Source organism: Juglans microcarpa x Juglans regia, chromosome 6D, assembly GCF_004785595.1.
Source record: "Juglans microcarpa x Juglans regia isolate MS1-56 chromosome 6D, Jm3101_v1.0, whole genome shotgun sequence".
Classification (NCBI taxonomy): domain Eukaryota; kingdom Viridiplantae; phylum Streptophyta; class Magnoliopsida; order Fagales; family Juglandaceae; genus Juglans; species Juglans microcarpa x Juglans regia.
Genome location: NC_054604.1, coordinates 35,982,114 through 36,004,224, shown reverse-complemented (window position 1 = coordinate 36,004,224; position 22,111 = coordinate 35,982,114). Strand labels below are relative to the sequence as shown.

Sequence of the window (22,111 nt, the reverse complement as noted above, 5' to 3'; positions counted from 1 at the left end):
TTCCGGTCGATATTTCGGCCTTCAAGTTTTTTTTTGTTTTGTTTTGTTTTTTCATTTTTTCAAATTACAAGTTTATTTTTTGACATCCAATTCAGACTAGACTATTTATAATTTATATACATATATGTATTTATATATAATTTATTCATATATAGACTATTATTTTGGAATATAATTTATATATATAATTTATTCATATATCGACTATTCCGAAACGGTACTAGTATCAAAATATTTCATTCCAGTGCCTTGACCGGTACGACGTCCGGTACGGTATTCAAAACATTGATACGCGCACCTCCCTTTACTTGTAACAAGGGAAAAACTATAAACCCACAAACAATACGACAAGGCGGCGATTGACATGATAGAGGGGAATCCTGCCTCCAGTACAGTGCCCAGTACACCTTTGCACGATCTGCTACCAGAGGGTGGAGACTACCACGACTAGGTATATAAGCATGTCCTGAGCTCAGGTAAATGGATCGAAACACATTCTCCTTGCACTCTCCACATCAGAAGTATCTTTCACCACCTTGAGCCCTCATCTCATTAGGTCTTGCAGGTCTCAGAGAGGAATCGCCAAGTTGCTCAGGCAACGAAACACAACATCAACAGTCACAAATATCACATGAATAAAATAAATACTACGTTATATGTTGCATAGCTCAACATATACGTGTCTCTTTCCGAACTTCACCTAAAATCCCAACAAAAGATATCTAAAGATCTCAATCCATAAATTTAAAACAATAGCCATATGTTCTTTGTTTGTACTCTCTTTGCCATATGCATTATGATTATGGCCAAACACTAGAGTTTTATTGACTTTGACTTTTAGTTTATTATGACATTATTTAATATGATATTGTTGAGTTAAACTTGAATTTGAATAATTTATGACTTTAAATATGCTCCATATTTTACATGAAAAAAATTATCAAATGAAGATATTTGTTCAAATTAAATTATTGAGGTTTTAAAATGAATATTTATAATTTTTACTTGACATATTATTTATCCATTTATAACATTTAGAAAATTAGAAAATTTTATATTTCAATGATTACTTCCTTAAATAAAATCGAAATTTAAAGAAAATTGGTTACGAAGAGTCAAGACAGTTTGAAAATTGTAGAGAACCTTTGTCAATTCTAAGCTTGTTTGTATAACCGAGAAATCCTTCTAAGTGAATCAGATTATATATTTTATTTATTAACACAAAACTAATTGTACATGATTTTAATATTGATATTAATATACTTAAAAAAATGTGTGTATATGTATATATTCTGGGATTTACAATTATTTTTAATTGTCTTTACCAAAGCTCATCCTCCACGCACTTCAGAGAACCGCGTTTGATACCAACTAATAATATTTTAATGGTAATAATAATAATAATAAATGATGGGAAAAAGCGACGAATGTTCAACCCAGTCCTTGGTGGGAGTAACGTGTGGTCGGCGGGCTGAGCCGTTGACACCACGTGCGCCGGCTCCGTTACAGCGCGCGACGTACAATAACGACCTCAAGACTCTACTCGGTACTCCCCTATGTCTCTCCGTTACCGTCAAGGTTCCCATTCTACGCAGTACGCACGCGTCAAGTCCCTCTTATCCTCCTATAAATAGCATCCAATCTTAGCTTCCTTCTCTTCGGAAACGGAAAACCAAACCTCAACTCCCAAGAACAATCGCCTGGGGAACTTCTAGCTTCACCAAAGCTCACTCGAACACCACCCAGATACTAGCTACTCTCTTGCACAAAGGAGTTTCAGGTAATTTACCGAATTTTGTATGTCTTGCGTCTTATCATGTTTTTTTTTTAATGTTTATTGGTGTTGTTTTATTATATTATTATTTTTCGAGCATTATTGTCGTTCTTGTATTTGTTTGTAAAATGTTATGTTTTGCTTTGGGCTATGGGGGAAATGAACAAACTTGAGCCTGAGTTCTAGAGGGTGTGGGTACTATCTTTGATCGGTTCTAAAAACGCAAGGGTAGTTGAATGTGGTGGATCTTTTTTAATACTGATTTCGAACACTTTATTGGCAAACAACCAAGGGGCTGGCAACTTTTTTGGTGTATTTGGGTTGAAATTAAGTGTCTTGAGAGTTGGAATTAGACTCTCAGTATGAAACCCCGTTTGATTAGATTGGGGATTGTATTCTTTATTTATTTTTAATTCTCTCTCTCTCTCTCTCTCTCTCTCTCTCTCTCCCTGCTTGTTCCCGTGTGTAAACCCTCTTGAATTTGATTTTGGTATGGGACTTTGTAGACAGATTGATTTTGATTTGGAACGTAACTTCTATTTTGCTTTCTTAAAGATAAAATAAGACAATAACTTATCTGTTTTTCTTTGTTTGTTGTTTCAGTTTGATTATAATCTATAATCTTGAAGGTAAAAGACTTCGGGTCCTAAGTTGTTACGTGCTGATTGCAGTTCTTTGGAGAAGGGCCAAGGCTGATTCATTTCTGATCCACCAACTAGCAGTGAGAATTCTTATTACATAAATCACCTAATGCAAACCCCATAGCATGGACTCGCACCAGCTTTTTGGACTTGGAGTAACTGGTGCCGGCCTATCCTTCACATCATCTTATCCTGCTGTTCCATCCATACCTAATAGACTGCTTGGGTCCTTGAAATTTGATTTAGGGAACTCACCTGATTCACCCTTTTCAACTCAGTTTGATACCGATAGCCTCACAAATTTAAGTGAGAGCCTGGAACAGCACAGTTCCACAGAGAATCTCTCAGGAGTAAGCCCTTCCTGTAACTCTTCATTAGAAACTAGCAGCTATTATCATCAGTTAAATCCTTCTCTGGACTGTCTTCGAGAAGATCACAAGCTCGATCCTAGTATTCCGGCTTCTTTTTATATACAGGATGCAAATTGCAGCCAGAACATAAGACACGCTTTATTGGAATTAGAGACTGCTTTGATGGGGCCTGATGATGATGAAGCCACTGCACGGGAAGTTAGCAGACCAGACCGAAGATCTAGGTCATGGAGCCTGGAGTCACGGGGGGTACATGCATCTCAGTCTCAACTATCATTCGTTTCTGGGCATATGCAGTCAGACGAAGTTGTTCATGTAGAGAAACGTCACAAAGCGATGGACGAAGCATCTTTGCCGAGTTTCTCCCCAGGCAGTCTCAAGCAATTGCTGATTGCATCTGCTAAAGCTCTCTCTGAGAACAGGATGGATAATTTTGATAAATTGGTGGAAAAGGCTAGAGGTGCCGTGTCTATCACAGGAGAACCTATCCAGCGTCTTGGTGCTTACATGATAGAAGGGCTTGTGGCAAGAAAGGAAGCATCTGGCACCAACATTTATCGTGCCCTTAGGTGTAGACAGCCCGAGAGTAAGGACTTGCTTTCATACATGCATATCCTGTATGAAATCTGCCCCTACTTGAAATTTGGTTACATGGCAGCCAATGGGGCCATTGCTGATGCATGCAGAAATGAGGATCGCATCCACATCATAGATTTTCAGATTGCTCAAGGAGCCCAGTGGATGACTCTCCTTCAAGCACTTGCAGCGCGGCCCAGAGGGCCTCCCCATGTGCGAATTACTGGGATCGATGACCCTGTTTCCAAATATGCCCGTGGTGATGGGTTGGAGGCTGTAGGGAGGCGGTTGGCAGCGATCTCTGAGAAATTTAACATCCCAGTTGAGTTTCATGGAGTGCCAGTTTTTGCTCCAGATGTCACGCCAGAAATGCTTAATGTCAGACCTGGGGAGGCTCTGGCTGTAAACTTTCCCCTGCAGCTCCACCACACTCCTGATGAGAGCGTAGATGTGAACAATCCAAGGGATGAGCTGCTGAGAATGGTAAAGTCACTGTCTCCCAAGGTAGTCACTTTGGTGGAGCAAGAATCAAACACAAACACAACCCCGTTCTTCCATAGGTTTGTAGAAACTCTGGACTTCTACTTGGCAATGTTCGAGTCTATCGATGTCACCCTTCCAAGAAACAGCAAAGACCGGGTAAATGTGGAGCAGCAATGTTTGGCCAGGGATATCGTGAACATAATTGCTTGCGAGGGGAAGGAGAGGGTGGAGCGCCATGAGCTCTTTGGCAAGTGGAAGTCTAGATTGACAATGGCCGGGTTCTGCCAATATCCATTAAGCTCATATGTAAACTCTGTGATAGGGACCCTGCTGAGGTGTTATTCAGAACATTATACGCTAGTGGAGAGGGATGGGGCGATGCTGTTGGGCTGGAAGGACAGAAACCTGATATCGGCTTCTGCCTGGCAATGATAATAGCGGAGAAAGGTATAAGATGTAGCCATGGAAAGACTGTACTTTTTCCAGGCTTGTGATACTGACATTGTAACATGCCGTAGAAGGTGGGGGGATACTGTAGCATCAGCCGATGGGCGGGTGCGTTGAATAATCTTGTGCATTGTTGTCCAGTTTTCCATCGGCTGTTTCAGTAGTATATTAGAGTTGTGTATATCCTTGTTGATGGGGGTTGATAAACTTGTAATAGTATTACTGCACGTGGCAAGCCAAGTTAATTCGTTATTGTTTATAGTCTGTTGTTATGGAACAAGGCTCTGTCATTTGTGGTGTCTTGTTATGTTAGGAAAATAGGAGTCCCATGCTAGTTATCCAATAAGCCACTGTTGGCTATCATAGCTTGTAAAGACACGCAGTTCATCGAATGGGTAGCATTAGAATGTATCTTTACTCAAGTCTGTTTGTGAGGTGCGACTCCTCTTTTCCTTGAGATGCCATGAGACTCCCATTAATATTGCCAGCCTCGAGACTCTATTTTCATAAACTGTAACGCAGGATTTTTCAAAATCTTTTTGGCGTATGAGTTTTATTTTGTTTTGTTCTGTCTTTTGACATTCTAATAATTTAAGTTCGAAGCTGTTATAAATATATGGTCTCCGAGCAATCTCTGCTATTTGTCACTCTCCCACCATAAATCAACGAAACTCCATGGTTAAAAGACAATTTCCAACCATAAATACCTCTTTGAGAAAATGTATTTATCTATCTTGCAATTTGAACCACCGCACAAAAACTTAGCATTTTTTTCCCAAATGCAACAAAATTAGCAAACGATGTCGAACCTAGAAAAGATAGAAATCCCGAGGCAAAAACACATCCATAGATTATAGTAAAGGATGTCGGATTTTGGGACGAATATCCAGTCAGAAATCCAACCTTCTGACGCGGCCATCAAAGCTTGTCACCCAACCTGTCTCAGGAACGAATCGAGGCCCTGGATTTTCTGAGTGGAGTTTCTTTCGTAGGTTGCAAATATTGCAGGCCAGATTTGTTCTCTGTTGTGACGTGCACCTAGCACTGGCTATCTTAAACAGTTGTACTCTCGTGTAAAAAAGTGAAATAACCCAATATCTTTGCTCAATTTTGTGTTTTAGGAAGGCTTTCAAAGGAAGAAAATTGCACAAAATAAGAGAACAAAAATTCTTGTTCTTTGAACATTTGAGCATTAGTATTGATTTATGCATATACATATATAAAATCATTTCTTTTACATAACCACTTTATCATTCAAGCAAAATTTCTACATTAGTTTATGCATATTTGAGACAAAATAATAATAATAATTATTATTAATTTTTTGCTAAAATCAAATTTTTATATATATTTTGCAATTAGCATCAACTACATACATCTGACATTAATAATACAAATGTAATAATAAAAAATATAATTTTTTTATATATTATATTAAAACTATAATAAAATGAAAAAAAATATAATATATTATAATAATAAAATGAATGTGTAAGTGAAGGTTTGTTGTGTTGTTGAATGAGGGAGAAAATAAAAGGATTGTGAGAGAGAGAGTGGGAGGAGAGAGAAATAATGATTAAATTATGTTTTGTGGAGTGAATAGTAGTTATCCAAATTTAGATAAGCACTGTTTCATAGCTAGCTAAATATTTGAATATGCATAGGTTAATATAGAGGATTTTAGGGTTATATTTTGTAAATATGACTTTGCATATACATATGTATATACCAATGTGAATGCTCGACATTTGATCTAGCGAGATAAAAGATAGAGAATTCGCTTGAGGTTCAATCGAGAGAGGTCTTGCCAAGGCCCAAGACATTGTTAATTTGCTCGACCCATGCTCGAGGCTTCATTTCATGACTACAAAACTTTGATTTTAATGAAGACTTGATTGATCATATTTGGATTGTAACTATTGTTACTTTATACTTAATATTTTTGTATGATCATACTATTGATTATTCTCAGTTTATCAATGTTGAAAATATTTTCAAAATAATTATATATTATATTTATTATTATTTTGGAAAGAGAAAAATTATGAAAAGTTTATAAGCTATGGCTTATAGTTATAATAAAATGGGTCTATACTACAACTCAAAGTATATTATTGCCTTGGTGGTGCAGAATGCTTGATTTGAACAAATAGGAAGAGATTCAAAACCTCATGGATGCGTAAAGAGTATTTTTATGCTTTATGTGGGTGGGCTGTGCATGGAGACAATGCACATGGGCTTGGAGCGTGCAGCCTAGTAGCCCAAGGTGCATGGCGCACAAGAACTGCGGTTGGAAATTAAATGCAAAAGACATACCACTTGGGGATCAAGCCTGTGTGATGGATGGAGAGGAGCAACGTCACCGTTGGACAATTGTGTCACTTGGCAACATGCACAATAAATATACCTATTCGAATTAGATTACAGAAAAATAAAAAGTTATAAATTTTTATTCATATCCTTTGGTTATCTATAAATAGATGTATTGACCTACGAATTTAAGAATGAAGAAGGCAGTCCAACTGTGTCACTTGGTAACATGCACAATAAATATACCTATTCCAATTAGATTCTAGAAAAATAAAAAGTTATAACTTTTTATTCATATCCTTTGGTTATCTATAAATAAACCTATTGACCTACGAATTTAAGAATGAAGAAGGCAATTTCGAGATTCTCGATCTCAAAAGTTTTCATTTTTTCAAAATTTGTTATTAGGATTTGTTCATTCTGCAGAAATCAGATTTTTAATCTCTTGGATAATAGTAAAATTTGAGGGTAATTGAGATCTAATTTCATGTGTGCATAACGTAGTTAGACAAACAGACTTATTTTGAGTTTCATTGTATCTTGGAGGCAAATTCACTTATAATCCGTGTGCATACCGTTATTGGTGGGAGGCGAATATTGTTTGAAGGAAAGAGACATAGTAATGCCCTTTGAAGTAAATTTTTCTCTCATTATTTTTGTTATTTTGCAGCCCCTTTACATCAACAATCTTAAGACAATATATGATTATTAATGACGCATAGTTTGAGAAAGTTTGCTTCAGATTTTGTAACACTTGAACGCTTTAATGGAGCCAATTTTCAACGCTGGTAAAAGAAGATGCACTTCCTCTTAGCTAGTCTCAAAATGTTATATGTTCTAACCATTCTTAGGCAGTATGCAAATGAGGACGTGGCAATCTCTCAAAGCCAGGCAATGATCAAATGAGAACAAGACGACTACATTTGCAAGGGACATATTTACAATGCAATGTTTGACACATTGTTTGACGCATATCAGAACAAAGCAATCGCCAATGATCTATGGGATGCACTTGAGACTAAGTATCTTTTAGAAGATGCTACAAGTAAGAGATTTCTGGCTATAAAATTTTTCAATTACACCATGGTAGATTCTAGCCCTGTTGTTGAACAATTTAATGAGATTGTGCATATTCTTGATCAATTTTCTCAACATGATATGAAAATGGATGAATCCATATCAGTTTCATCCATTATTGATAAACGTCTTCAATCATGGAAAAACTATAAAAAAAGTTTGAAACATAGAAGCGTGGAAATGTCTTTAGAAGAATTAGGCACATTTTCGTATAGAAGAATATATAAGCCTTAGAGACATAAATTAAGAGCGTGACTCTTTGACCTCTAACATGCACATGGTAGAGGAAGGATAGACCCACAAACCCGGACAACCTAATGAATTTGGATATGAAAACCAGAAGAGAAATAATAATTTTGGAAGAAAGCAAAGTTACTTCCAAAATAAAAATCAGAACCATCTGGGAGTAAGTTACTTTCATCGTGGCAAACAAGGCCATTACAAAAGAAAATGTCGTTTTCTTGAAAAGAAACGATAGGACTTTGGTTCTAGAGAGAACTTTGAGGCTATGATCTCTAAGACCAACACTCTTGAAGGAGATAACTCCTAGTGGATTGAGTTAGGAGTAACAAGGCATGTTTGTAAAGACAAGAGTTTATTTAAGAGGTACGAGCCATTGGAAAATGGTCATGTTCTTTACATAGGAAACTCATCCACTGCCGTAGTTAAAGGCAAAGAGACAATAAAAATAAAGTTTACCTCCAGAAAAGTTCTTACTCTCAAAGACGTGTATTATGTACCAGATGTTGGAAATAATCTTGTATTTGGTAGTCTTCTGAATAAGTACGGGTTTAAATTGGCTTTTGAGTTAGATAAATTTGTACCGACCAAAAAGGCTAATTTCGTGGGGAATGGATATTTGAGTGAATGTATATTCAAACTTGATATTAATAATTAAGCTAATATTTTTCTTAATTTATTTTATTTAGAACACATGAATGCTAGATGCCTAGAAATGATATGATTTAATTTATGAATATGCATGTAAACAAATAAAAAATGTGACTTTTATATGTGATTTTTCTATATATTGCTATGTTTATATAATGCATTTAAAGGATCAAGTTATTTGGATAGTTGTACAAAGCATTTTATGGTTTTTGAGAAATATCATGGATTATGGTATTGAGTACAATGGATTTCTTTCGGTTATAGAAGGAGGTTTCCTTCAATTGTAGAAGGAATATAAATGTCAGTTGGGAACTGAGCATGATGATCACAAATCAACCAATAGGTAGACATTTATCCTTGGTGGAGGAGTAATCTCTTGAGATCAAAGAAGCAATCATGCATAACTTACTCAACCATAATGACCAAGTTTGTAACATTGGTTTCTTGAAGCAAAGAGGCAAAGTGGCTAATAAAATATCAATAGAGATATTGGATTTGACGAAACTCAATGCCACCAATATCCTTACATTGTGATAATTAGGAAATACTGTCATGGGCCTAAGCCATATATATAATGACAAGTCTAGACATATTAAGACAATTACTCACAGACGGAGTAATTACAATTGATTTTACAAGATATTGTTGGAACTGTCATATCCATTAACTAAAGAACTTGCAAAAGAATTGATGTGGGACATCAAATGGATGTGTTTAAAGCCAAAACAATAAAATCATCAATAACGAAAACTCAACTCAACTCTTGAACATATCATGACTTGAGTTCAATGAACATGGTACATTATATGTTCATGGTTCACAAGCACTATGATATTAAAATTAGCTTTCAAACTAATTTACTATCCCAAAGTTTGAAGTGCTTGGTACTGTAATGAAAATGAGAGTCTAAGGAATAAGTTCTTAATAGACTTATAACATAGTTTTGTTAAAGTGTTTAGTTACATGACACTTTCGATAAGTCTACCTATATGAGTGTCGGAAGTGGTGCCCTCTCCTATGTGAATTAAGCATTATGTCTAGAGTGCTCATGAAACCGGGATATAGACACAAGGCCAATCCATGTGTTGGCTTTTATGAACTACCCAAAGAGAAAGAAAATTTATATGTGAGATATATCCAACTAATTGTATAGAATCACTAGTTCAAAACATGTCTACTATGCCATTCTGATTAGCTTCGTGTAATAAACCCACTTAGTTGTAAAGGAAAAATTATGAGATATGGAGGTAGAAGATGGATAAAACATAGTGAATTATAGAATTATTGTCAAATGTGAGAACAGCTCGATTCGAGGTGAGCACCCTTTAGGAAATACAAAAAGTTCTATAACAACAAGAAATGATTCCCTCTAACAGATTGCTCCCCCGTATATAACTACCTAGCACTCTCTCCGTAGATGGCTATTAGCTAGTAGAAATTTAAGGAATTAAACACTACAATAAAATACAAATAACAAAGATAAATGGGTTTCTTTATAGACTAAAGTGTAACGGGCTAAGGCCACTCGCACATCCCTTCTTCCTCTTATTACTGGAGCCCGTTAGATATGCCTAAGGCCCATGGTCCATGACACCCTTCATCTAGAGCCTTCTCTTCACTTCGACACTTTTAGTTCCTCAACCCTACACTTCCTCTGCATGCCGCTTTGTCACATTCCTTTCCCCATTATAGCACCTTGCCCACAAGGTGGGGGAAATCGGTCTTCAAATCATGGTAGGGACTCCATGAAGTCTCCTTTGCGTGCTGTCCCTGCCAGCACAACAAGGCTTCCATGATGGCCTGGTTTTTCCTCTTCCTTAGCCGACAAGCCAAAATTTCTTCAGGCTCTGGCTTGATGACTCCCTATGGATTCGTGAAAGTAACCTAGGCACTGGGGTTGTGCCTTGGCCTAGCTTCCTTTTGATTTGTGACACGTGAAAAACATCATGGATCTGGGCCATGTTTGGTAGTTTTAAGCGATAGGCCACCTCTTCTACCTTTTGAACCACCTGGAAGGGTCCATAAATGTAGGGTGAAAGCTTCAACATCTGTCGCTGTTACACCGAAAATTGTCTATATGGCTGAAGTCGTAGGTAAACCCATTCGCCCATTGTGTATTGTTGTTCTTTTCTTTTTAAATCTGAGTAAAATTTCATGTGTTGTTGGGCTGCTGTGATATTTTCCTTAAGTAAATACCATAACTTGTCTCTGTCCCCTGGGACACTGTCCACTTCTTTGAGTCTAAAGTTCCCTGTAGTGTAGGAAATTATCCTTGGAAGTTTGTAGCCATATAAAGCCTCAAGAGGTGAAATCTTTGTTGATGCATGTAAGCTAGAATTATAACACCACTTGGCTAGCTCAACCCACTTAGCCCATTCTTTAGGTTTGTCATTAGTGAAGCTTCTGAGGTAGTTTTCCAGCCACTTGGTGACGGCTTCCGTTTGCCCATCTATTTGTGGGTGGTACGAAGTGCTGAAAGCCAATTGCACTCCATGTAGTGAGAAAAACTTCTTCCAGAACTTTCTTGTGAAGGTCGGGTCCCTGTAAGAAACAATGGATTCTAGCATACCATTAAGCTTAAAAATGTGTTTAAAAAACAATTGAGCCACTATGTGAGTTGTATTGGGGTGTGAGGCACAAAGTGAGCATACTTAGTGAACTTGTCCACCACCACCCATAGAGTATTAAATCCATTAGAACCTGGTAGCCCTTCTATAAAGTCCATGGTGATATTCATCCATGGTTTCTGAGGTACTGGTAGGGGATGCAAAAGTCCACTGGGCCGCGTGTTGTCTATTTTTATCACTTGACAGATGTCACATTCCCTTAGAAACTGTTTTAGGTCTGTCTTCCACCTAGGCCAATAGAAGTCTCTCTTGAATTTGTGCATAGTCTTGTCAAAGCCCAAATGTCCCCTATGGGACTGCTATGGACCAACTCCAATATTTTCTTTATAAATGTGGTTTCAGTAAGGACATAAACCCTCCCTTTGTATAAAAGCTGTCCATCTCACTGAGTAGTGGGTTGGTAGGTCTCCCACACTGTTTTTCTACATTAACTCCCCTATCTTTTTATTTGAGGCATAAGAAGCCTTAATCTCCTTAACCCAGTCAAAGCTGGGTAGTGATAACATAGCTACACAAATTCCCTCTTCCCCTTGCCTTGACAAGGCATTGGCTATCACATTTTCTTTCCTCTTTCAATACTCCACCAAAAAATCATAGCCCATCAACTTTTCCACCCATTTTTGTTGCATTGATGTTCCCACCCTTTGATCCAACAAGAACGTGAGGCTTTAGTGGTCAGTTTTGACCACAAAAGTCTATCTAAGCAGATAGAGCCGCCATTTCTACACTACTGACACCAATGGATACAACTCATTCTCATAAATGGACAACACCATAACTTTTCCCTTTAAGGCCTTGCTGAAAAAGGCCAATCGTCTGCCTTCTTGCATAAGGACATCTCCTATAGCTTCTCCTAATGCATCACACTCTATAGTAAATTGTTTCTGAAAGTTTGGAAGTGCCAAAATTGGTGGTTGGGTAAGGGTTGCCTTCAATCTGTCAAAAACCTCATATGCCTCTTGATTCCACTTAAAACTGTCCTTTTTTAACAAGCTGGTCAGCTTGGCTGTGATGCCCCCATAATTTTGTATGAATCTTCTATAGTATCCTATTAAGTCCAAAAACCCTCTCAAGGCTTTTAGTGACTTAGGAGTTGGCCAATCTTGCATTGCCTGTAACTTTTTCAGGGTCAGCTCTCACACCTTGTCCCTAAATGAGGTGCCCCAAGTAGGCTATCTCTTCACACCCGAACCTGCACTTTCTGAATTTAGCAAACAACTGGTTTTTCCTTAGTATCTCAAACGTAAGTTGCAAGTGAGTTAAGTGTTCCTTAGAGTCCTTGCTGTAAATCAAAATGTTATAAAAAAAAAAAATACTAATATAAATTTCTTGAGGTGGGGTTTAAAAATCTCATTCATCAAACTTTGAAAAGTTGAAGGGGCATTAGTTAGGCCGAAAGACATAACTAAAAATTCGTAATGTTCTTCGTGAGTACAAAATGTAGTCTTTGGCACATCTGCTGGTTTAACTCTTATTTGGTGGTAGCCGGACCTCAAGTCCAACTTGAAAAATATTTTAGCTCCAAATAGTTTATCCATCAATTCCTTTATTACCGGAATAAGAAATTTATCCTTAATAGTCACACTATTAAGGGCCCTGTAGTCTACACATAATCTCCATGTCCCATCTACCTTTCTTACTAACAACACGAGGGAAGAGTAGGGGCTTTGACTGGGTCTTACTACTCCCAAGTCCAACAACTCCCTAAGTATTTTTTCAATTTTGTCATTTTGAAAGTAAGGGTAGTGATATGGTCGTACTGATATAGGGTTGGTTCTTGGGATTGATGGAATGGTCCTGGTTTCTTGCACTGGGTAGTTTGTTTGGTGAAGCAAAAATGTTTGAGTATTGGTTTAGGAGTGGTTGCATGGAGGATGGAATTTCTGGACCTACTACCTTAGTGGAGTCTTCAACCAGATGTAATAAGATTCCATTCTTCTCCATTTTGTGAAGCATGCTAAGCGGCCCCTCTTCAATCTAGGTATTCATACTCAAACCTTTTAATTCTACTGTTGTTTGTTTATGAGAAAACTGCATAGTTAGGCTTTTAAATTCCATAAAATGGACCCTAAAGTTTGGAGCCATTGCACTCCAAGCACTACATCATAGCCAGCTAGCACAAGCACAAATATATCCATAGTAAAAATAGCCCTTGAATGTGCACATTAACCCCTACTATTTTCACTTCACTGTCTACCTTATTACTATTGGCCACCTTAACTCTTATTTTTTCCTCTACTATCAATGGCAAGGAGACCCTATTTAGGATGATAGGATCCATAAAATTGTGGGTACTGCCAAAGTCTATGAGTATGATAACCCATTGGTTGCCAATTTTGCCCTTGACTCTCATGGTTCTCGGGTTTAGTGAACCTGTGATTGCATAAAGTGAAATTTCTGTAGGATGGTCTTGTGTAAACCACTTTTCATTTATTTCAACCCCTTTGTCTACATCTTCTCCCCCCTCTACACTGTCCTCAACTTCTTTGATCAAGAATAACTTTGGACTGTGGCATTTGTGACCTGGATTCCATTTGGGATCACAATAGCAACACAGACACCTCTTCCTTCTACTTTTCATTTGGGCTTGACTTATTTTTTGCACAGATACAATGGCTTTGTTATGATTTTTTGTTGGATTTGATGGTGGGGGGTTGGAATGGTATTTTAAGGAGGCTGCTTCACTAGAGTTATTGGTGAAGTGGTTGGTGAAGGGTCTGTTTGGTAGTTTTCTAGGTAGGTTTAGGTTTTCCTTTTAGATTTTGGCTAGGCTGTAGACAGTGATAAGGTTTGAAGGATTAAACATTCTTATACGCAATCTAATGCCATCCCCCAGCTTGCTTAGAAAACAACTTAGCTTGTACCCTTATGATAATCCCTGTAACTTAGTTGACAAAATTTCAAAGCTAGCCTTGTAAGCTTCAACAATAGAGGTTTGTCTTAGGCGTGTAAACTGTTTTATAAGGTCATCATAATAGCTAGGATCGAACCTTACTAACAAGGCTATCACAAATTCTTCCCATCCAGTCAACACCCCAGACTTATTTAGGTTTTGGAACTACACAAGGGCCTAGCCCTTCATGTGAAATGAGACAAGCCTCATTCTATGTTGTATAGGTGTGTTATGGAAGGTAAAAAATCGATTTACCTTATAGAGCCACCTTAAAGGTTATTCACCATGAAAAGTAGGAAACTCCAACCTCATCGCGTGTGGTTGGATGTCCTCTATGTGTGACAGTGCATGCTCTTGTTTGGGCTCCCATTGGTTGGATGATGAATCTTCAAACTGACTGGTGCTTTTCCTTTGCAGCTCCACGGTCAAGGAAGAGAGTTGGTGACCCACGACTTCAACGTGCTTGCGCATGGCCAGCATCTCACCCTCCACAGTTTTCTCCACTTGTTTCCTCAAGGCCTGCATCTCCAGGTCCACTGCCTTGAACTGAGAATCGGTGGACTTCTTCAGGGCATTCAACCCTTACTGTAACTGACTATATCTTGTACCTTCAACCATAGAAACCAATGAGGCAGATAATCGGCTTCTCTGATACCAATTATAATAAACCCACTTAGTTGTAAAGAAAAAATTACGAAATACAGAGGTAAAAGATGGATAGAAATATAGTGAATTATAGAATTATTGTCAAACGTGAGAACAACTCGATTTGAGGTGAGCACCCTCAAGGAAATACAAAAGGTTTTGCAACAATAAGAAATGATTCGCTCTAACAAATTGCTCCCCGTATATAACTACCCAGCACTCTCTCCCTAGATGGCTATCAACCCATTGGAATTTAAGGAATTAAACACTAGAATGAAATACAAATAACAAAGATAAATGGGCTTCTTTATAGACTAAAGTGTAACGGGCCATGGCCCACTCGCACATCCCTTCTTCCTCTTATTACTGGAGCCCGTTAGATAAGCCCAAGGCCCACGATCCACGACACCTTTCATCTGGAGCCTTCTTTTCACTTCGACACTTTCAGTTCCTCAACCCTACACCTCCTCTGCCCTTCACTTCCTCTGCATGCCGCTATGTCACACTTTGATGTATTTTCACTATGTGAAGGTTCAATTCCAAAAGACATATTCATTTATGTATAAGTTTTTCTATTCTAACGGGGATGTATTTTGAAAATAGTGGGGGATTGTTTGAAATATTTTCAAAATAATATATATATATATATATATGTATATATATTAGATAATATATTGGGATTTATTTTTAGAAGTTATGAATTATTTTTGAAAGAGAGAAATAAAGGAAAGTTTATAAGCAATAGCCTATTTATAATAAATTGGGTCATTATATATAATATAAGTCATTCATTGGCTTTGCAGTATTGATGGTTTTGGTTTACCCAAGGGACAAGGGTTCAAACCACACCCTTGACAAGAAAATGTGTTTTAATCCTTTATTGAGAGGATGGCCCCTCCACATGGTTGGGCTGACACCCAAGGTGCCAGGCGCTGCAAGTAAAGGAAAAATTAAATTTGAAGAGGCGAATCTATTGGGACTCGAACCAGTACCAACCAAAGCGTGGTGACCATTAAACTAAGTCCAATCTTTGTGTCACTTGGTAACAAACACAATAAATATACCTATTTGGATCAGATTACAGAAAAATGAAAAGTTGTAACTTTTCGTTTGCATCATTTGACCATCTATAAATAGATCCATTGGCCTATGAATTTAATAATGACAGAAGACAATTTCGAAATTCTCTCTCTCCAAAACTTTCATTTATTCAAAACAATTTGTTAAGATCTGTTTATTCTGTAGAGAACAAGTTTCTAATCTCTTGGTTGAATAGTAAAATATGATGGTATTCGGATCTAACTTCGTGTGTGCATAATGTAGTTAGACAAAAAGATTTGTTCTGGACTTCATTGTATCTTGGAGGTAAACTCACGTGTAACCCATGTGTATACTGTTATTGGTGCGGACGAATATTGTTTTAAGGAAAACGACATTGTGACGCGTCCTGAAGTAAACTTTTTTCTCACTATTTTTTATTTTGCAGCGCTTTTGCACCAACAATCAATTTTAATAATAGAGTTTAGAGTGTGTTTCTTTAAAATTATAACGTCGAAATTAATTATTTGGTGATTCAAGCTGAATTGAGTTTCAGAAAAACCTTTTAACTATTGCAATTATTTGATGTGTGAATTCATCAAGAGAAGCCGAATTCTACAAAAATAAATTTATAAATTGATATGGTTTGATATAATATATATATATATATATCAGATTATAAAATTAGTTTTACTATAAAGTAGATATAACGAATCACATCATGAATGCATGGCAGTTAATAAATTTACGTTTATAATATTTGTTTGTGGTTATAGTATGAATATGCTGATTCACCTAAGTTGAATCGGAATTAATAATTTTCCAAGGATGTCAAATATGATGGCTGAAGACTTGAATACTTGGCAACGTAACAAATATTCAGACAGTCATAAAACTTCACCACTTTATTGTCATGGCGGTCAACAAGATGATGAAAGCGTTTTGAATTTGTTGCGTTTGAATAACGAGATATCTTCAAATATTCTGTAAATAATAAAAAAATAATAAAAAAATAATAAATAATAAAAAAAAATAAAAAAGAATAAAAAGATATAATGAGATTATCTCACCTATTCTCATGACCTACCAAATTATTTTACTAATTAGCAGTCTTTACACCACAATTTTTCTCCTGATCAGCAGGAAAGTGGTATGGTAAAACTTTTCAAATCCAAAATCACACGAATTCAAAGGTGGCAGCTTATATATTGAATCTAATATTCTAATTTAATTTTTTTTCCTGCTGTTTGCTGGCATGTAGAAAAATATACAGAATTGCTCATTTGTCAGTTTGAATAAATAAAGTGAAGACTAGTCGATATTCAAGTTAGGATCAAAATGATATTTAATTAGCATCTTATAATTTGGTTACACGTGCGTCAATTAAATGGTAATACTATATACAGTCTTGTAATGTATCGTTAATCCTGCATACCTTTTACGAAAAAAGTAAAAATTATTATTAAATTTTTTTTTATATGAATACTAAATTTATCTATTTTTATTTAAAAATATTTCAAAATTATATATTTTAAAACTGTAAATATTATTTTTCTTCGTAAATTAACATACACGAGACGGATCGTTCCACGTGCATGTGAGATATTAGATTTTCCCTTCGGTTTGGTTTACAAAGTAGAATATTGGATCAAACTAGATGCATGCATTCCATCGCGGCCCAAAGGTTTCGGGTCAAATCTGATTACGACTCTTAAACCCATCCCATTCTCCTCATAATCATTGCTATTAATGCCCTATATAAAGCTTTGTTTATAAAGCTTCAAATTACCAACAAAGCTTTCTGCAAGAGAACTCTTCTCAGCAGCTTGCAATCGCTATTAATCAAAGCAGCTTTGAGTTGTCTTAAATCGCAGCAAAATATGTCTGTCCCATCCTCGGTTGCTCTCTCACAAAATGCAGAATCAGATGCCATTCGCCGGACTGCAAATTTTGAACCAAGCATTTGGGGTGACCGTTTCATCAATAACATTCCCGAAGACCAGGTACATACATATATATATATATATATATATAAACTGATTGATGTTTGGAGTTACCAACGTACAACGCGTGAATAATATTCTGATTTTTGCAAATTATCCCAATTTGTTGGTGCAGTTTACCCATGTTTCTAATGTACGCGAAGTCGAAGAATTGATAGAAGAGGTGAGAAGGGAGTTGTTAGCCTCTGCAGATCAACCTTCCAAGCAGCTGAACATCATTGATGTACTTCAGCGCTTAGGGGTGGCGTACCACTTCGGAAGGGACATCGAAGAAGCACTAGAACGTATTTATGCCTCTTCGGGTGCTAGTGATATTGACAATGATCTTTACAATGTTTCCCTTCATTTTCGACTACTACGTCAACAAGGATTTCGTGTTTCATGTGGTAATTATATTTTTCGTTTTAAAGAGAAATCTTTGGTTTATAAAACATCTCACAAAATAGAACTACAGACTAACGTGAGTTGCTATATATATATATACATATATCAGATTACAAAACACATTTTAGTTTAAAGTATATATTATATTATATATCATATATATAGTATCATATATATTATACTATACTAAATTAGTATAAAGGAAAATATAAGATCATATGTATTAGTAAATCCCACCAATCATATATAACATATATAGTAAAGTATATTGGAATATATAGTATGATATATATTAGTTAAGTATAAACTCATAGTATACAGTACTATATACTATCATATATATATATATATTATCATATATAACACTTTGATAGTAAAGTTCTATGATATATTACTATTATACTATAATAAAGTATATATAAGTTATTATGTTTTCATTTAAAGTATTATACTATCATATGTACATAAGTTTGTGAGCTTTAGTACATATATTGTGAAGGCCGCTTCATTATTTTGGGTTTCTTAAGTGTACGTATGGAATATATATATATATATATTCTGTCTCATAAATTTTCATTGAAGCAGATGTGTTTAACAAGTTCAAAGATGAAAAGAGTCAATTCAAGGAAAGCTTGAGCGCCAACATTCCAGGCTTGCTAGCCTTTTATGAAGCCACACATCTTAGGGTGCATGGAGAAGAGATCCTTGATGCGGCTCTTAGTTTCACCACCACTCAACTTGAGTCCGCGAAATCCAATTTGAGCAATCCTTTAGCAGCACAGGTAACTCATGCACTAAAGCAATCCCTGCACAAGGGCATTCCAAGGCTAGAGTCCAGGGGTTTCATTTCGCTCTACCAAGACGACACTTCCCATAACAAAGCTTTTCTAAAGCTTTCGATATTAGATTTCAATCTTGTGCAGACATTACACAAGCAGGAACTTCGTCATATCGCCAGGTATTGCTATGCATGACATTCATAGCACTATATATGTCAACTCATTTTTCGAGGTGCATGGCACTGATCAATGTCAATATATTAATTTAATTAATCTGTAGGTGGTGGAAAGATTTAGATTTTGCAACGAAACTACCTTTTGCAAGAGACAGAGTTGTTGAGTGCTTCTTTTGGATTGTGGCAGTCTATTATGAGCCCCAGTACTCGCTTGCAAGAAAAATACTAACCAAAGTTATTGCTCTGACATCCATCATAGATGATATCTATGATGTATATGGCACACTCGAAGAGATCGAGATCTTTACCGAAGCAATTGAAAGGTTTGAAAGTAGTGATATCGAGTGGTATTTTATTTTTAACATTTTGGTGCATGTATGATATCACGAGTCTAATAATTACTTGATCAATTGGTACTGGAATTATTAGGTGGAATATTAGGAGCATGAGTACGTTACCAAAATACATGCAAATATGTTATAAGGCACTCTTGGACGTTTTCGAAGAAATTGAGCAGGAGCTGGCAAAACAAGGAAGATCATACCTTCTTTCTCATGCAAAAGAAGCCGTAAGATACAAGCATTAACTCAATTATTATATATTTATCCCTCCTACTTAATGCCATGCATCGTGTTTAATGTTATGTGAAATCCTTTGAGATATCTCAGATGAAAATTCTGGTCCGGGCATATTTCGATGAAGCCAAATCTTTTCATGCAAAGCACATCCCAACGCTGGAGGAATATATGCGAGTCGCACTAGTAACCTCTGGCTATCCCATGCTCACAGTCATGTCATTTCTTGGCATGGGTGACATAGCTGTTACTGAGGAGACCCTTGTGTGGGCCTTTAGCGACCCTAAAATTATTACAGCTTCGTCAGTAATTGGTAGGCTCTCGGATGACATCAAGTCGCATAAGGTATGTGACCAATAATTTGCTCCGATAACGATCAAAATATGAAATGATCAAAATTCTCCACGTTTTAAAGTAAATGGATGTTATTAGGTGTTTGATTTCTATGTGATCTCTTATTATCATACCAAATCTTTTTAATATGTACGGAAAAAAAACTATGTTTGCAGTTTGAACAAGAGAGAGGGCATGCTGCCTCGGCCGTTGAATGCTATATGAAGAAGTATGGTGTCTCAGAAGAAGTGGCATATGATGAACTCAGCAGGCAAGTTTCTGATGCATGGAAGGATATCAATGAGGATTGTTTGAGGCCTACTGCTGTACCGATGGCTATCCTTACGCGTGTTCTCAACCTTTCTCGAGCAATAGATGTCATATACAAGGACGGAGATGGATACACCCATGTGGGAAAAGAGATGAAAGCTAAGATCGAATCACTCCTCCTATATCCAGTGCCAATATGAGTATTGCTAGTTGTATTGGGGTGCTGATCTAAAGCTAGCTAGGTAGATCTTGCAGTATATATATAATAAATGAAAAATAGATAAATATATAGACTGCCATATATTACTGATCCATTAGTCGCTTTTGATAAACGGCGTGCTAAATTGTTAATTTATAGTACTAGATCACTTTCTCCTTGGCCTCGGCGCAACATCTAGGTTTGCGTTTCTCGTTTAGTTCCAAACTAATTGGGTCCTTCAAAGTCTTATGGTTAAAATCCAACAGCTTGGCCAGTTGCTAATTGCATTCGCCAAAAGGGCTAGCTATTGCCTATTAATGCTAAATCAAATTTTCTGTACTTCAAATTAATCACATGTATAGTCACACACACACATATATATCTATATATATTGTCGTCCTGTCCAGCTTCCATGAGCCAATACTAATAATTCTCACCCTGATCTTCCTAGATAACTAGGGGGTCTGGGAAATGGAGATTATCGCAATGAAAGCCTCATGATCGTAGTCATCCTGATCAATACATGACGTGTGATTTTGAGGGAGTCGTGACGCCGAGGTGCTGACCGCACAGATCACACACCCCATGCGCAATGTGAAAGCGAGTGTGTGCAAGCATGCAACTTAAAAGTGTATAGTTATAATCGTAGCGGAAAATAATAAGGCAGTCCAAAAACTAAGTACCAGAAAATTTAAATACATTCAAACAAAGAAGTTCTCCATAAGCTTATTACAGTCATTCAGCTAAAAACAATAAAATGAGAATCCAATCAGCTACAACGAGGATAAACTTGAGGTTATCACTCCTTAGGTGGGGTTGGTCCTCCTTGCTCATAATCGTCCTTTGCATCAAAGTCTACGGTTTAGCGCGTGAAACGGAACCGCAGGTGGAAACACCACAATGAGATTTCGCAATCTCAACAAATAAATCCACAGATCAACCACCAAGAAATACAAACAATGGAAATCGACAACCACACGATAACATGCATACAAAGATATTCCAAAATTTTACTTTTCCTTTCCCTTTACCAAAAAAATTTATAGATAACCCACTCACACCAAAACCCCATTTTGTATACAGAAAATATTCATTTTGTTACGGTATGCACCATGGTCTCCCCTAAGGATCATCCACACACTATGACTTCCTTTGTCATACCACAGGTAATGTTCATGCGTGTGATTTTGTAACAAACAATGCCCAGTTTTGCGCCCGGCGCATATGTTACTAGACCTCCTTTAGCCTCCACTAGCAGAGAGGACACAGAGTCAACACAAGTGCATTGCCGTCTCGTCCTAGCCCGTTGTCACTTGGTAACAACCCAGGGGATGTCACTCAGTTTTACACTCTTTCGAGTGACCATAAAAACTTTACCAAGATAATACCCCATCTCAACTTAGAGTCGTGATATGCACACACCCACAAAATTCCATTAGCCTTTTGACACCAAAAACACAAATTTTCCAGTTTCACAGCACAATCGTAGAACAAAGCACAATTAATAAAATCATGACAAGTAATAATAATTAAAATGCAGATGCAAGACAAGCAGTTATTGGATGACATGCATGGTAATAGGTACATCAAACAATGACAGAGCAGCACATAGTTTCACA

The 22,111-nt window shown here is 36.8% G+C and overlaps 2 protein-coding genes across 2 annotated transcripts; both read left to right on the top strand.

Moving 5' to 3' along the window:
• Positions 1–1,630: 1,630 nt before the first annotated feature.
• LOC121234487 (chitin-inducible gibberellin-responsive protein 1-like) lies at positions 1,631–4,803 on the top strand. Its single transcript, XM_041130428.1, has 2 exons — positions 1,631–1,780; positions 2,378–4,803. Exon 2 carries the CDS (start codon positions 2,541–2,543, stop codon positions 4,275–4,277), a length of 1,737 nt encoding a protein of 578 aa, XP_040986362.1. The 5' UTR covers positions 1,631–1,780; positions 2,378–2,540; the 3' UTR covers positions 4,278–4,803.
• A 12,800-nt stretch (positions 4,804–17,603) lies between these two features.
• LOC121236125 ((-)-germacrene D synthase-like) lies at positions 17,604–20,598 on the top strand. The gene is made up of 7 exons (XM_041132633.1): positions 17,604–17,776; positions 17,892–18,162; positions 18,746–19,118; positions 19,220–19,438; positions 19,545–19,683; positions 19,784–20,035; positions 20,200–20,598. The coding sequence occupies exons 1-7, from the start codon at positions 17,654–17,656 to the stop codon at positions 20,491–20,493; spliced, it is 1,671 nt and encodes a 556-aa protein (XP_040988567.1). The 5' UTR covers positions 17,604–17,653; the 3' UTR covers positions 20,494–20,598.
• Positions 20,599–22,111: the final 1,513 nt, after the last annotated feature.

Coding starts and splice junctions, on each gene's coding strand:
- LOC121234487 (XM_041130428.1), top strand. CDS start 2,541: ATGGACTCGCACCAGCTTTTTGGACTTGGAGTAACTGGTGCCGGCCTA.
- LOC121236125 (XM_041132633.1), top strand. CDS start 17,654: ATGTCTGTCCCATCCTCGGTTGCTCTCTCACAAAATGCAGAATCAGAT. Junction 19,119..19,219: donor GAACTTCGTCATATCGCCAG/GTATTGCTATGC, acceptor ATTAATCTGTAG/GTGGTGGAAAGATTTAGATT. Junction 20,036..20,199: donor ATGACATCAAGTCGCATAAG/GTATGTGACCAA, acceptor CTATGTTTGCAG/TTTGAACAAGAGAGAGGGCA.